This window comes from Phaethon lepturus, unplaced genomic scaffold, assembly GCF_000687285.1.
Source record: "Phaethon lepturus isolate BGI_N335 unplaced genomic scaffold, ASM68728v1 scaffold1213, whole genome shotgun sequence".
Taxonomy (NCBI): Eukaryota; Metazoa; Chordata; class Aves; order Phaethontiformes; family Phaethontidae; genus Phaethon; species Phaethon lepturus.
Window position 1 is genome coordinate 66635 of NW_010529480.1, and position 16470 is coordinate 83104.

Here is a 16470-nt window from a genome sequence, read left to right on the forward strand (position 1 = left end):
CAGATCTTATCAAGGCACTCTCACTGCACTAGAACACTTCTTACATTTCAGATAGGGATCTTGCCTTGAAGAAAACAATTCAAAAACAGGAAGTTCGGGAATTTCTCAGGTGAAAAAAGCTGTATCAAGACAGGCGGTTCCCCTTGAAAGGCTATCAGAATTACCACATGAACGGAAAGCTTAGAGGTAATGGTGAAATTGAAGAAAATGATTCACAGAAGCCTTCTGCAGGTATAGAGATAAAAGCATGCTCAACCCTAGAAAAAGTGTTACACACTTGTGATAGATCTACTCCCATCAAAAAACTCTTCTAGTGAATAGGAACATTGCTGGCACGCAACGGGACAGCAAGTACAAGCCCGAGCCTTGGGATTCCCATGGAATCTGTTTTTAAGCCTCATCTGAATGGCCTCCAAAGGAAGGCTATTGAAAGTCCACATACAGGTTCCATGTTTCACTTCAATCTCCAGTTTGTAGAGATACCGTGCATTTTTACAGCAAGGCAAAGCTAGTCCCACGCACTAGCTACAGTCTGGGGCACCACAGAAACAAGATGTGTTAATTTGGATAAGAACGCTCATTCTCACACAGGCCCAAAACCACAACATGAAGTTTGGGATACAGACAGCCCAAGCACCAAGCTGCAGTGCATATCAGGCTGACATCGAGTGATGAGTCTAAGCTGATTGAATGTCTGCTCGATGCTGCAAGGGAAAAGCTCTATTCACTCCTCCCCCATCTCTACTCCCAGCCAAACTTTTCCTTGCCTCCCCCTGCTCCCCTTGTGGCAGCACCGGCTCTGATCCAACCAAGTGAGCTGATTCAGCTTACTGACCTTCAGTTGAAAGAAAACAAACGCAGTAAAAAAGCAGAGCTGAATCATTTTGGCGTCAGTCCTGCACCTGTATCCCCTCCTCTGAAAGGAAGGAGGGAGCCATTGGGACAGAAAGGATAGCCAGAGAGGTGCAAGATCTTTCCCCTTTTGTAACAAGCAGCAGTTAGGTTGGCCTAATCCCCTTATTCTACTTCACTGCCCTCACCTGCAGAAAATAGTGAATTCCGAAGTAACTTATGCCAACACAAGAGCGAGAGAGTTTGCAGTACACCAGGCATGTTCCAAGGAACCATTCTAAACACGTCCTGGGGATACTCACCATACCAATGACTTCCCTCAAGGCAAAGTATTTTTCTGTCAGATCCCCTGCTTCACTCAGTGGAGCATCATAGTCATAACTAGTAGGCTGTGGCATATATGGCATATTAGCACCTAAGGGAGGGGGAAAAAAAAAGTAATAGAAACAGTGAAGAGTTGCTTTTTTCCCCAAAAGCTATCAACTTTCAGAATTCTTTCCAATCACAGACAGACTCTGCTACATATTTAGATTCAATGTAGGCCTTGGGATTTGTCATAGAGAAACTATTCCTGCTACTCATGCTCCTCTGTTACACAGTCTTCAGAAATATTCTGAAGAGAAACAAATTTATCTATGTTTCAGCTGTTTCACAGTACTGAATGAGGCAGAAGTAGCCTTTGCAAAGATAAATACCATGTGGGTTTAGTACCACATGTTGGCAATAGACAGTGAACAGCTAATGCAGTCATCTTTTGTCCCGTGAAAGCTGGTATAGCTTGTTCTTTCACAAAATACATTACTACCTAATTCATAAACAGCTCCCCTACATCATTAGTAAGTAACTTCTTACCATTCCAATAGGCAAAGTTAGTCCCACCTATAAACATGTACCTAGAAAGGAAAAAAACCATCCACTTAAATCAGGTTTTGCTGAATTGGGGAAAAAAAGAATCCCCCCAAATTAATCTCTGAACACACACTTACAGGTTAACGTTAGCACCACGTGCCAGGATTTCATTAAGTGTTTTAGCTATAGATTGTGTGGGCACAACAGAATGACGGTGCCCCCAGTGATCCAACCATCCAGTATAAAACTCAGAATTAACCTGAAAGGAGGAAGGGCAAAAGAGGAAGGGAAAACATGAAGAGGGAACAAGAACAAAATGCAATGTGATTTAAGGTTACTAACAGTAAGAGGGAAGGAAAAAAGGCACCTTGACTCATTTGAGCCATTTTTAAACTACTATAAATACAGCGAAGTATACACCAAGTCAGTTCTTTTCAGCAGACTACTGGTCAAAAAAATTAAAGCAGTGTTTCAATAATTTCATACGGACACTTTGAAAATAAATGTTTAAGTACCAAAGAGCATGGATTTCTTTAGTACCTGTCAATATGAACATGTTTCAGATGCTTGGCATTCAAATAAATGATGGAACCAACACATTTTCTGCAAAATAGCATACATAGACTAGGTGTAATGAAAAATTAATCTTTCAAATAAACTGCCTTCTAAACAATTTCATAGCACAGAGATAATCTTGTGCCCTCAGTGGGTCTTCTCCCTTTGTCAAAATGGCTTCCAGTGATCTCACATCCCATTATAGTTTGTGTAAAACCTTTAGGGTAGCTGAAAACAGGAAGCAGCTTTTAACCTGCCCTTTTAATTTTGCTTTTAACTTCCACCCACACACATACCCCACTAACTCATCTAACCATACTTACTGTTTCCGTTGCTTTGTAAACATTTGTCTTAGCAAAAAAAAAATACTCAAACAAAATCAATACCTTTTAAGACTAAAATAGTATTTACAGAACAGTAGTTAATGTGGATTTGACAAACACATAGAAGCGTCTCTATTCAGATTTTCTGACTGACTGGGAAATTATGTTTTTGCAAACATGTCTCTGAAACTGTCCAACACTGTTATCAACTCCTCTCTTATTAACCACTGCACGATTAGGAATGATACAAGAAATTTAAGTGAAAAGACATACCAAAGGGCCCGTAGGTTCACTGCCCCTTTGCGCTAAGAATGCTGCTGTGACATTGCCACCTATGAGCAGATAGAAACAAAACTGAGTTGCTACACCCATGACTTTCAGTCCTTCATTTTACTGAAATAGGTCTCTTCTCTGCCTTCCAAACCTCACAAAAATCCAGACATGAAAGTTACTTCAGAAACCACAGGAGTTAATACCTTTGATTCCAGTGTTTAAGCTGCAGAACTTATTTAAAATATATACATACATGTATGCATGCATGCCTGCCTTTGCTTTTGAGATACATCTTCTGAAAACCCAGCTTTTCTCAGGAATGACATCCTGGCACCAAAAAGTCTAAGAAGTGTCAGAATTGCTACTTGGTCATTGAAAAGTACAGATCTCAGGCTGTGGTACCAAGGCTATGGGGAGGAACAGAAGCCAGACAATCTCTAAAGAGGAGTTTCACTTCTGATCACTCCCAGTGGCTCAAGCCATAAGGACTGGAAGTAACTACTTCCACGAGTAGCCCACCATCTCATAAATGATACACATGAAGGAGTTCACAATTCCAATCTACTTGTAAGAAAACAGATTCCCGATAAGCACATATCTTGGACTGTAGAGAGAATAATGTACAAAAGCGGCCACAGGTAAAAAAAATACGGCAAGATCTATCTTGGAGTTTGTTTTTGTGCCTTAAACCTGTTTGGCCAAGTCCGTGCAGTTTATGAACATTTACATCATTAAGTCTCCTCTTCTATCAAAAGGGCACTTTCTGAACACACTATGGTTGCTTAGCCGTTCTTCAGGACTATATCACAGCAAATTGTGGCAGTGTGCACATTTCTAATGATAATCTTCAGCAGTAATTTTTCCCCCCCTGTAACCACTAGCTTAAAAAGAAATTAACTATGAGGGCTGGATTCTGGAACAGAGAGAGGACATTAAAAAAAACCAAACCAAAACAACAATTAAAAAAACCCCAACATTAAAAAAAAAAATAAAAAAAAAAATCAATGGAATCAATGACAACTGTTACTGCTAATTTTTAGGAGATACGCACTATGAGCAGTGTAAATTATTTCTTCATGATTTCATGATGCGAGGAAGTGATTACAACTAACTCGGTACTTGTGGGTGATTCTTGTATGTTTAAGAGTACATCAAATATACATAAATGCCCACTACCCCAAAAGACAATTGAACAAAGCAGTCAGGTTTGTCAAGCAGTCAAGTCAGTTTGTCCTGCCACAAACACACACGCAACAGAACCTTTTGGTAACAAACAGCAGTCTCCAACCTGGGGCAAAGTCCACTGTTGCGTAAAGACCCTGAAGAGCTCCACATCTCAAGTGAAACTGGCTTGCACCATCAGTTGTGAACAGCACCACCTCATCCCCAAGATGCTGGCGAAAGAGTTTCAGAAGGGAACGCAGATAGTCATAGTCGCATGCAAAGTAGCTTCCATATTCATTCTCTACCTGCACAGTAAAAGCAAGTCAGTAAAGCAGTAGCCAATTTCAGCCTGCATCTGATAGTAAAAATGGAAAGCCCAAATCCAATCCTGCTCTTCCTTTGACAGCAATGCTGAAAATGTCATTTTTAACTCCAGACCTGTGGAGTAAGAGAAGACAACACTTCTAGGCACTCATTCCTCATCTGTACCTTACAATGGGGCAATCATTATGCGGAGGTAAGTCATTTTCCTACAAAATCACCCTCCACAAAAAACTCTACCCTAGCTAATTAGCAACAGTGATCAAAACACAGTCTCTGTTAAAAGTGGAGAGCTATGACCCACTTCCCAAGCAGAACAATAAAACCATAAAACAGGTTATGACATGATCAAAACTGCAGTAAATTGGACTTCCAGAACAGAGGCACCAACAAGGGACTCACATAAATAGCAAAGCCCTGCAACGCACTCAAAGGACTGAGAGGAGCATGACAGCCCTGCTACTACTGAGATGTATGCATCTTGCTCCCCCTCACCCCCACAAGGGGATGGACTTTCAAGCTCCAGATCCAATGCCACACATACCTGAGGGTTATTTCTGAAAATCGTGTTATAAGCATCTTATTTCTGCCAAGGAATAATTTTGCTCAGTGCTTTTGCTCAACAGACATAATATGCTGTTCAAGAACAATGATTTTGGGCATATTATAAGAAGGGTCTCATGTCCCATCCTCTGACAACCAGGGATTTAAAAAAAAAAGTATTTGACCATAACAAAAGCTAAGAATATGGAACAATCACCACTGCACATCTAGAATGAGTTTAAGAGAGTAGAATGAGTTTTAAGAGAGAAGATACTTACCATGAATGCACAACATTGTGTTCTGAAACATTTACAGCTTAAGTTAGGTGCTTATTATTAGGCTATTTTGAGGCTGTTTTGTCTTAAGTTTTAGGCTTACTTCATGCTGCTTTTGCTTCTATCTGCAGGTATCCTTATTCCCCTTTTTCCTGTCAGAGGGTTTCAGGCAATTGTAAGGTATTTTGGCTTTATGTGAGAACTGGCATGAAACTCAGATCTAAAAGCTCCACAAGTTTCCTCTGTTGGTTTCTATAGTTGTGGGAAATAACTTTGATAGAGCAGACGAGTGCTCTCTGAATTCTGGAAACATTTGGTTTCTTTAGGATAAGATTTCTTCAGAATGTTTCAGCTACCTGGAACCGTTAAGGAACATCTGTGACACTATCACCCAACACCCATGGGAGCATCCACAAGAGCAATACAAGCATTCAGGCTGCTTGGGTTCATTTGATTTTCAGGAAGTTACCTGCACCATGATGATTGGACCTCCATTTTGATAGAGGTGAGGCCTCATCTTTGGCAAAAGGACACCCATCCATTTCTCTACTGCTGCCAGGTAATCTGTGATAGACAAAGTATAAGTGTTTCACAACTTTTCTGCTTTTTTCTAGTTTTTGTTTTAAATTATATATGGGTAGTTTTTACTTAGTGTTCTAACTATAAAAAGTATAACAGAACAGCATTTAGTGAACTGATGTGCTCTTATACTTGTTCATAAATGTCAGCTTCCAGAACAGTTTACTAAAAAATAAAACATTTAATACTGATAAACTTTGAAAAATCACCAGACTTCAATATGTCTCACACAGGTAGTCCTAATACATTTCAAGAGGAAAACAAATTTGAATGTTACTATGTGTACCGTTTTTTTTTTAAGTAGATAATTTATCCCACAATGAGCAGAACTGAAGTCAGATACTACAGATATCTTCATCCCCTAATACACACTCCAACAACCACATTAATCTCCTGTTTCATCTCATCCCTCCATGCCTGGTCCATGACCAGGTAAGAATGCTGGAACTAGTGCTGGAATCACATGCACACTGACCGGCCAGGAAGGGTCCCCACAATGAGTGGCCAGTTGGCTGTTGCAAAACCAAAAAAGCCAAAGCTGAGAACTACCTATCTTTTCCTCAATGGTGACAATCATTTCTCTCTTGGCACCAATTTTCATGAAACTTGTCAATACCTTGGAAACTTTCTACCCTACTTTGTTGGTCCTATGTACTTCTTGAATGCACACTTCTAATTAAAAGTACTAAAGATTTTACTCACAAGATAACTTAAGCTGAAATATGAATTACCTAGTAATGGCCTCAAACAGCAAGTCACCTTGCTGCTAAAGTGTACATTTGCTAGTCCTTATTGATGCCTCTACCTGAATCAGAAGACCTGAGAACAATAGATTTCTTCTCCAACAGCCATGCAGGAAGACCTCCCTGGGAAAACAAAGGAAATCACTTCAGTAACCATTTTTAGGAAATGTAAGAATTTAGCCTTTTATCAAAACATATACTCAGACCTGAAGATTGATTTTCTACAAGTAAGTAATAATTCCCAATGAAAAAACAAACACAGAGACCTGAAGATTGATTTTCTACAAGTAATAATTCCCAATGAAAAAACAAACACAAAGTAAGCTTGCACTGTAAGAAGTCACTTAAGATTCATTGATTTTAATATGCTAAACAGAGAGTCTTGTCAAAGGATACACCAAGTATGTTTGTCTACTTCAAGACAGAAATACTTGCATTAGATTTACCCTAGAAATGAGATAACTGTTATGAAAGGCTGTACCATGTCCCATTCTGCACAGATGTAAGGTCCAGCTCTCAGGATAACCAGCAAACCAGTGTCATTAGCAAGCTGCAGGAAATACTCTAGATCTTTGTCACCAGAAAAATCATACACGCCCAGCTGGGGTTCATGGTAGTTCCATGGCACATACCTATGAAGACAGAAGATCATCTTCCATTAGGAAATAGACTAAACCACAACTCCAAATAACTGTTTGCACTACATGACCTAAAGATCTGTAGTGCTGAACTGGTCTTCGAATCAGTAAAACACAAGAATAACCCTAGAGCCTTTCTTCTGTGAGGTACTTCATATGGCAAAAAGTGTTAAAATTAATACTGAAATAAGGCTTAGTACTTTGCAGTGTGTCTTCAGGGTCCATATCAATGCAAGAAAAGGTTTTGATAGTGCCATTTTGAAAGCATGATGTCTGTTCCAAAATTTAAATAGTTAACTGTTTTAACGTTACATAAATGCCGAAATCTTAAGCCTCAGTTTGAAAAGATAAAGCTTAAAATGTGTATGACAGGATGGAGTCAAAGCAACACACTCGAGCATCAAAATGCAGATTTTCCCCTCTATGTAGTCTATTTTATTTCTGTGTCAACCTGCTCTAATTGTTTCCAAATCACACTATTAACTCATTTGTAAAACTAAATGTACATTTAATTAATATATGAACCATGTGAAAATACATTAAACATTAGTTTTGTGCTCTTTCTCTAAATTTCAAGCAGAGGAGCAAGCTGATTGCTGACATTTAAAATCAAAGTAGAATAAACTTTAAAACAAATGACCAACCTACCTCAAAGAAGTCAATACCAGAGTATCCTATTGTGCTTGCTTTCCCTGTTCCATATATCATTATCCAGGTTATCACTGCAGAATAATTTTAGTCTAAGGCATAACAGCTATGTTATTTTCAAAACTATTGCTTAGAAATACAGAATTCTTTTAAGTTATATATATATGTGACTATGGATTTGTCAAGGACAGGTAAAACTAAATCCATTTGTTCACAGAAAAATTTGCCTGAAGGATTAGAGAAAAGGAAAAAAGGTGATGTCTCTTGACTTAGGAATGCTGTTGGTACTTTGCTGTACAACATCCCTATAAGGAAACAAGAAAAAACAACCTAGAGGCTAGTTGGTATAACGTTAACATAGAACAAAAATTAACCAGAGGAGACCAACTCACAATTTTCTGGCAAAGCAATGGGATATTTTGAGGAGTATCCCAAGTCTCTTTGGTAGGTCTAACTATATCCAAAGCTTTTATTGACATCTGGGTAATGCAATGCACATCGCACACTTTGCAAACAGGGAGCAGTTGTAAATCCATCGGTGAACATGATCAGAATTCCAAACGCTCTTAATTAATGAGCAACATGGTCTGATGTCAACAAGGAATTAAGAGTGACCACTTTTTAATTCTCTCTTGCGTAAGAAAAGGCAAAAAATACAAAATGAGAAAGACCACATATGAAGGGATATTAACAGGAATCACAAACATGACACTGCAGCAAGAGACAAAGCTCTCTCTGGGAGGAATTAACCGGCATGTTGATGTAGCAAGTCATTCACTGAAAAATGCTTCCAGCAGAGAGCTGCACCTGCCTGAGCTAAAGATAGATGACTAGATACTAACTTCGTAACAGTTTCTCACTGCCTAAAATACTACTACAGAAAGACAGCAACTGCTTATACTCCTCCTCTTTAGGCCACCAAAAAAGTTACTTGTAACTGGCAAGGAAATTACAGGTTAAGGAGAAAAGGTTTCTAGCTGTAATTTAGCTACATCTTGTAACCTGTCAGTTACAAAAATATACTCATTGGACAGTTTTATGAACTTGTTCTAGAAATGAGTCTGAAAAGTCTAAATATGGTTAATAGTGTCTGAGGTAAGGACAAAAGGGTTTCTCCATCTCTTATGCTCAAGATGGAAGAAGATAAAAAAAAAATATTCCAAAAACAGTTTCTGTCCCATACTTCCCCACAAGGCCAGAAAAAAAAAAAAAAAAAAAGCAGATTTTAGTGGAGAAGGGGGAAGAAAAAGAAGAAAAAGATTTATGTGAAACTCTTTCAGAATAAATCATGACATAAATGTATTGTAAATACTGCTCTAAAAATTGTTACTAATACACTTTAATCCCCCAGTATATTTTCTACAGCTAGCAATGGCCTCAAATTCAGTAATTTTACTTTGAAATTGTTATTATTAGCAAGTGTAATTCCTACATACCATTGTACAAATATATAGTCAGTTGTTAATGCTGTACTGCTTTAGCTACAGAATGAACTTATAAAGGAATGCCACATTCCTTTTTGAAACTTGAAACATGGTATTTCCTCTGTATTTCAGTAGTAGCACTTACTCTCCATTTACATACAATTTCTAAGCTTTATCCTATCACCTTCCTTTTCTTTAAAAGTCAGTTTTCCTCTTCTATTTCAGAGAGATGGAAACAGGCAAAAAACTCCACTTTAACTACATTAATGTACAGGAGAATTCTCTCTGTAATACCACGTTGTTTTGTTTATAGTGTAAAATTAAATAACTTGTACTAACTTCATAAATAAAAGAGCAGCATTTTATACATACTAGTTAAATTACACAAGTCTTTAGAAAAAGTAAATTGTGCTTATTTTTTAATTAATAACAGTTCTTTCTTAGAGAGAGTTTCTACAGGTTTACAGTTTTCTGCTCCTTAGTCAAATACAGCAAAACAAATAAAATGCTCAACTTTAACTTTCTATGAGCCTGTAACGTAACTGCCTATACTTCCATGAGGCTTCTCCACTGATCTGTAACTCCTATAAATATTTTAGCCCCATCTAGTGGCTAATTATTTATCTTCTCCATGCCAAAAGAACCCAAAACAAACCACTAACTTTCAGTCTTTTCCAAATATCCTTAATAGCTTTAGTTTCTAGTTGGCAGAGAGTTCAGGAACCGAAAACAAGGACAGTTACCCTTCTGTGACAAAATGCCTCTGCAGGCTACCTGCTGAGGTCAGGAGTGGAGCTCCTAAGTACACCTCCATCGTCTTCTGGGATGTCACACCAACCACAACATCAAATTTCAGCCTGCTGTTTGGAAGGTTTAGGCCTTGGTACTTCAAGCTTTAATGTAAGAACAAGCTTCCCGTCACCTGTTTGCTTATATTCTGTTATCACTTCAGATGTTTCCAGGTGCAGATATACTGACTAGTCCCAGATGAGCTGCTGACTCAGTCATTAGCTGAACAATGCATCAAGGCATAGTGAGTCTTTTGGAAGGGAGGCTGCAGAGAACAGGAAGGAGAGCAGGTCTGGCTTGCTTTGACCACAAAGGTATTTACAAGGACAGTCCAGCAGTAGAAGGATCCTGTTTCTCTTGAAGTGGTAAGCTTCACTGGGAGAACCGTGGTAAGAACAAGGAAGGCTTCCATATTTCGAATCATAGCAAGACCCTTCCCTGTCTTATGGGCCCCCCCCCCCCCGAACAAAATCACAGACTTCAGAGGTGGCCCCAAGGTTGGGAGTCCAACTATCACATTTTGCCAGAAGGTCTGGCAGTGCTGCTGCCCATTCCAAAATTTCTTCACACAACTGGCATCTCAGTCCCTTGCTAATGGTTTATTGATCCAGGAAAGGGTAGGCAGAAGAAAAGAAAACAAAAACACAACTAAATAATCCTCTAGACCAATTCCAGTTTTTACCAAAGCCACACAAAATCACAGCAAAGATGCTTGGGGTAACATGAAAATTTATTGTTTTATCTCAAACAATCAACAGCAGTAAGGCTTGATTATCTGCAAACGACAAAGAAAAACAAAAGGGGTTCGGTGGGTGGATTTTTTTTTGTTGATTTGTTTTGGGGTTTTTTTTAGCACAGAGAGAGAGAGAGCGCGCACGCGCAGAGAGAGCATGCGAGCATTGTCAAATGGAAAGATACATGGATTTGATCCTTGCAGAAAATGCAAGGCACAGGGGTACTTTCTGATGATAAGATACACATTCAGGAGCTATCTTTCACCACAATAGAAAAAAATACAAAGGTAAGCAATGATGGGGGGAAAAGTTAAAGAATACCAGTCTCCTCTACAAAAAGAAAAAGAAGTTGTAAAAAACCTGTTATCTGCCATCAGTGATCCAGCAACAACACCTAAGGCCATAGGTCACATAACCACAGGGCAACACTTGCTAGCTGTACTGTACCTTCTGTACTGAAGTGTTGAGAAACAACTCAGCTCTCCCAAGACCAACAGAGACCAGCTGACACCAGCAACATAAGACAATCTCCAGTCCTTCCTGCACAGCGGAAAGACACTAATGCAAAACTCTAAAGCACAGAATAAGAGATCTCAACAAAAGAAGAAAAAAAAAAAAGAAAATAAAGAAGGAAAAAACGCCAAACTTGTTAGCAGAAGATTACAAAAAAGGAAGCAGCAGGAAAAAAAACAACCCAGCCCTGCAGCAATTTTGCCATTAAACAACAGTGACAAGGGGAATGAGAAAGAAAATATTCCTATCTCAAAAGATCGGTGATGCAGCAGAGACATGAACAAGTAATTTCAAATAAGAAAGGAAGTGACTGGTTGAAAAAGCTGGAAATTAACAGAAGGCACTGAAGATATATGGCTGTTGTGAGGAGGAGGAAAATAAATCAGAGACAGAAGGGAAGTATGAGACACTACAGATCATAGTAGTCACAGAGCCACTGTCAGGACCCAGGCTGATCTTCAAGCCAGACATCAAAAGGTATAACTTTCAGGTCCATTTGAGAGTATTTTATTGCAACAAAACAAAAGTACACAAGCACACAAGCAATTCCAGCAATTCTGTCCTGAGCAAGTGTGTTACTTAATCCCATTGGTCTCATGTGATGTGAGGGAAAATAGAACTTGCTTGCTTTATTAGAAAACAACAAACACCACCACCAAACAAAAAGTCACTACATCATCACAACACAGGGAAGAGTTTTAAGACATACAAAAAAACAGAGAACCCTAAATTTGAAAAAAGCAACTTCTTTTCTTTCCCTGTCACCTGTTCTTCACATACTAAGCCTTACTAATCACATCCCCAAGTGTACAAGGCAACCCTATAACTTGCAGGTCAAATAAAACACAGATTTCAAGAGAGGGGAAGGAGAGATGGTGCAACACTCCAGCCAAGCAAAGTGCCCTGGCCTATAGGCTCTGCACTGCCAGAACCAACACTGTCTGGCAGTCCACAGCACACAGGCATGCTGTTTCAAAAAGAAGCTCTAAGCCTTGTAATGATTTAGGAAAGAAAAATAAACATGTTTGGGAATTAAAACCATTGCTTGAAAAGACTGTGCCTTACGCTTTTCTACCACTCCTCTTCCGTCATCAAGGAAGCTTTAGGAAAAATAATAGTCAGCTGCATTTTTTGTAATCTGTGCCTCACCTGTTGTAATAAGTACACAACCAGGTAGGAAAGACAAGAAAGATGGACTAAAGGTTTAGTATAAACAACTGAAAGCTCTTTAAAATGTCACAACTAGTTTCCAAAAATTTTTCTAAATTTAAACACTCCTGGTGAAATAGCTTTAAATATTACTGCCGCCTTTGCCAATATTTTCAAGGCTTCAGGGCAATACAGCCTAGGTTTTATTAGGAAGTTACTGTTCCCCCTCACCTTGTCTGCCTTTTGAGTAGAGATTACAATGCCCTTTGCAGAGGCAGAGCACATACAACTGTTTCGTAGTTGCCAAAGTTCATAGTCCAACAATTTATTTCAGGTCACACTGGCACCCTGGGTCATGAAGCAAGCAGTGTTGCTATCAGCAGGGGAGTGGACTGTTAGCTATAACCTGCCCAGTTGTCCCAGTCTATGCTGTTAGAGGTCATCCTGTACCACCTTTCACTTCTCCAGAGCCTTCTCACCTATTACTTAAAAATTAATAAACCAAGTAACAATGGTAACATTCCACTTCTCCTACACCTCCCAGGACTACAAATTGCTCTGAAAGTCAACAGCTACTTACGTTTGAATGGCATCAAGTCCTGCCATCTTCATCTTCAACAGGCGGTCTTTCCAGTAATACCGGGGAACCCGCGAGTAGTGAATGCTACCCGAGATGTAACGAAAAGGTCTCCCATCCTTGACAAAACAGTCACAGTCATAATCAATCCCAAAACTCCTCTGGGGTATATCCTGTGTACAGAAAGATAAATAAATACACAATATAATATTTTTCTGCCTTGAAAGACATGGAGAACAGTCTATACAACATCGGTGGCTTGTCCACAATAGAAGGTACAACAGTATTAAAATAACTGATGGTGAATGGCTCTCTACTAGCTACACATAGCCCTCCTGAGCCTAACACACCAAAGGACTACAATACATCTGCCAACCACTCAGCAATGACAGGATTCACTACTAAACCAAAATACACTGCATGCATTCTCCACTTTTAATGAGTATAATGTTGCAATTGCTTACACCAGTGCAAATGATGAGGAATTAATTAGGGAAGATTTGGTGAATGCCAACCCTTTGCACTCAATATTTCAACTTACTAAAATGTTGGAAAACACAACCCTAATTCCAACTTAATGTCACACTCAAGTCTAGAAACAAAAGCCAGCTGGGAGCTTTTGAGGAACAAATACCACATTCGAAATATTCCAGGGCACCAATACGTACATGTTTGAAAGCTTAGTTTCTAGTAAGTATAAAACTGATAAATGTATGCAGTTTGCCAGACTGATCTATGCAAGTCACTAAAAATTAGTAATTTTTTGAGAAAGTCCTACTTTCAATACTTTTCCAGCTAAGCACACCCAAACCAGTGAACTTAAAGAAGCAGGCAAATTAAGAGTAAGAATCTGCACTTCCTAGCCCTAAGAAAAATACCTTGACTTCCAGAGCATGGGATTACTCCTCAAGTGAACCTATGATCTTAGTAAGATTTAAGGTACTACAACCAACAGCAGTACTTCTTTTGCTTGTTAAAAACAAGGAAAAACTAAGACCCCTCTTTAAGTGACTAGCCCTATATCTTTAAGAATCTTTAACTTTTTTTTTTTAAAAAAAACAAACCTTAACATCTCACATCTCTTGTGTATCTTTGGCATCCCTGTCACCAGTACTACTTTTGTCCTCTACACACCACTGAATAGCTCGTTGTTTGTCTTCATGTTCTATGACTTTGCATTTGCATTTTATCAGATTCATTACTGAGGACATCAAAAAAAAATCCCTTCAATGAAAATTCAGTAGAGACTTCTGATGTAAAATCACAAGTCAGCAGATGTAATCAGTTAGTTCTCCACACCTATCAGAAAAATAGATTAGAAGTCAATGAAACAAACCTCATGATTCATTGGATGTTATACTAGTCCAAATGAAACACAACTTTCAATATCATAAATTAAAAGCTGTTGAAGGACACTGGCCTTGTTCTTGAGAAGATAGGCCATGGCCTATCCCATATTGAGAATGGGGCTTATCAATTAGGAAATTGATTATATGAAACAAAAGTAATGAAATTAGAAAGGCAAGAGAGGTGTACACCACCATATAACCCCAGGTGACCCCCACTACACAAGAGCCATCCACCATCTGAGGAAACCTGCCCAAACATTAAGTAGGGACCAATAGACCACACAGTTTTGAAGAACTTGGTTGTTCACAAAATGCGTGAATAATTTTGTTACAATAGTGTGGAATAGTACAGGAAGAGTAAAGAGAAAGGAATGGAAAAGTGAAATAGAGCAGGCACGTATAACCACGAAGCTACAAGTACTGAGACTCCTGGCCAACAACTGGACAGAACTGCCATCCAAGAGCATACTCTTAGTGCAACAAGACAGCAAAAAGAGCCAGTGCAATGTGTCACAGGCCAACAGAACAAGAATACAAACTATTGGATAGAGTACAAAGAAAAAACACGCTCTCCTGAAAACTGGAGGACAGAATTGCTGAGTAAACATGCCTATCCCTAGACTGTCATTAAACGGAGCAACTGAGTGAGATAACACTCTATTATAAACATTTGAAGACTACAAACTCCAAGGAGGAGGAAGACTACAGCACGTTGCAACTGTGATAAAGGCATTTCTTCACAAAAAAAACTAAAATAAAGTTCTAGAAAGCCTCTTAAATGCACATAACAATCCAAAACATTCTGCCAACAGTGAACAAGTGAAATTGCCTGTGTGGTGGACATATAACAAGAGATGTGAGAGGATACAGCTGGCAGGGAAACAAAACTGTAAGGGACTGCCAAGTATCACATAGGGGAAGCATTTTAGGCCCTGATCCCACATATGCCCATTCTTAATAAAAGGTTCCATGAAAGCTGAAATAAATCGTGACTCAAAGGTATGGATGCACCAGGTCTCCACAAAATCAGGACCTTACAGAGCTGAGAAATACAAACCAGCTGCTCAGGAACAAAAGTAACTCAAAGGTTGGAATTCTCCCTGAGAAATTATGTTGTCGTAGTAACTCCAGGCTGCTGAACTTCAAGTAAAGTACCACTGCAGAGGATGCACAGGTACGTACCATCTGCTTACTTTTCTTTCAATTCAAATATATATGACTTTTGCTGATCTTACATTTATAGCCTCCATTTTGACTCCTGGGCATGCTGCACTAGGATGGAATTGTGCTGTGTGTATCCTCAAAGGAAACCTTCATCCTTACAAACACCAAGCAGATGTTTCACGTTCTTCAGATTTTTTTTTTTTTTATCTAGGGCACTGTGACAAGTCGAAGCGTTAATGCTGAGCTGAGTGCTTCAAAATGATCATGACTAAATGAAACTCAGAACCCAGCTGCAGCAACACAATTTGCAAAATTAAAAAAAAAGGCAGCATTAGGGAAAACAGCACATTAAAAGACTATTATCCCTAGAAATAAAGAAGGAGAATCAAAATAAATTGATGTTGTTTCCCTCTGAAAGAGGATTTTAGCCCCCTCATCTAGACCAACCATGTCAAGAAGATTTCAGCCCCCTCATTTAGACCAACCATGTCAAAAGGCCTATGAAAAAGACTTGCTCCATTTATGGCAAATAACTGTTGAGAGATGATGAACATGGAATCAACTGTTTACATAGCTCCACCTTCAGGGGACAGACACCTCTGGCAGAGAAACAAGACTTTCTTAAAACAATAAAACAATGAAAAGAAAGTATTAATTATGAAAGTGATCATCATTGAACCGGTTACCATTTAGAAGCCACGCCTTTAAAGCTGTGACCATAACTGTAAATCGCCTTCCTTACGCATACACCTCCTGATACTTTTTTTTATTATTATGGGGGTGATGGGATGGAGGAAGCTTCTAAGGTACTTGCTCTGATTCATCTCATTCATTGCCCATTGTAAACAGACTTCCCTTCACGATCAATTACTCAAGATTCTTTTATCGTCAGTGCATGAGAGTACCCATTGCCTGTAGACCAGGGCTTGCAACAACAGCAAAACAGTTCTTGTCATGAATTTATGTCTGTGTCTGTCAATATTGTATACTCACTGTTGTGAATATACA

The 16470-nt window shown here is 38.9% G+C and overlaps 1 protein-coding gene across 1 annotated transcript in view; it reads right to left on the bottom strand.

The window, feature by feature from the left end:
• GLB1 (galactosidase, beta 1) overlaps nt 1-15548 on the bottom strand; it is a 35114-nt gene extending 19566 nt beyond the window's left edge. The window contains exons 1-10 of the mRNA XM_010283938.1: nt 15534-15548; nt 12953-13122; nt 6959-7109; nt 6540-6600; nt 5625-5719; nt 4141-4321; nt 2853-2911; nt 1839-1960; nt 1705-1745; nt 1155-1267 (exon numbers count right to left, since the gene is read on the bottom strand). Of these exons, the coding sequence (XP_010282240.1) occupies nt 1155-1267; nt 1705-1745; nt 1839-1960; nt 2853-2911; nt 4141-4321; nt 5625-5719; nt 6540-6600; nt 6959-7109; nt 12953-13122; nt 15534-15548 (1008 nt within the window). The remainder of the gene's footprint in view (nt 1-1154; nt 1268-1704; nt 1746-1838; nt 1961-2852; nt 2912-4140; nt 4322-5624; nt 5720-6539; nt 6601-6958; nt 7110-12952; nt 13123-15533) is intronic.
• Between the last annotated feature and the right edge of the window lie 922 nt (nt 15549-16470).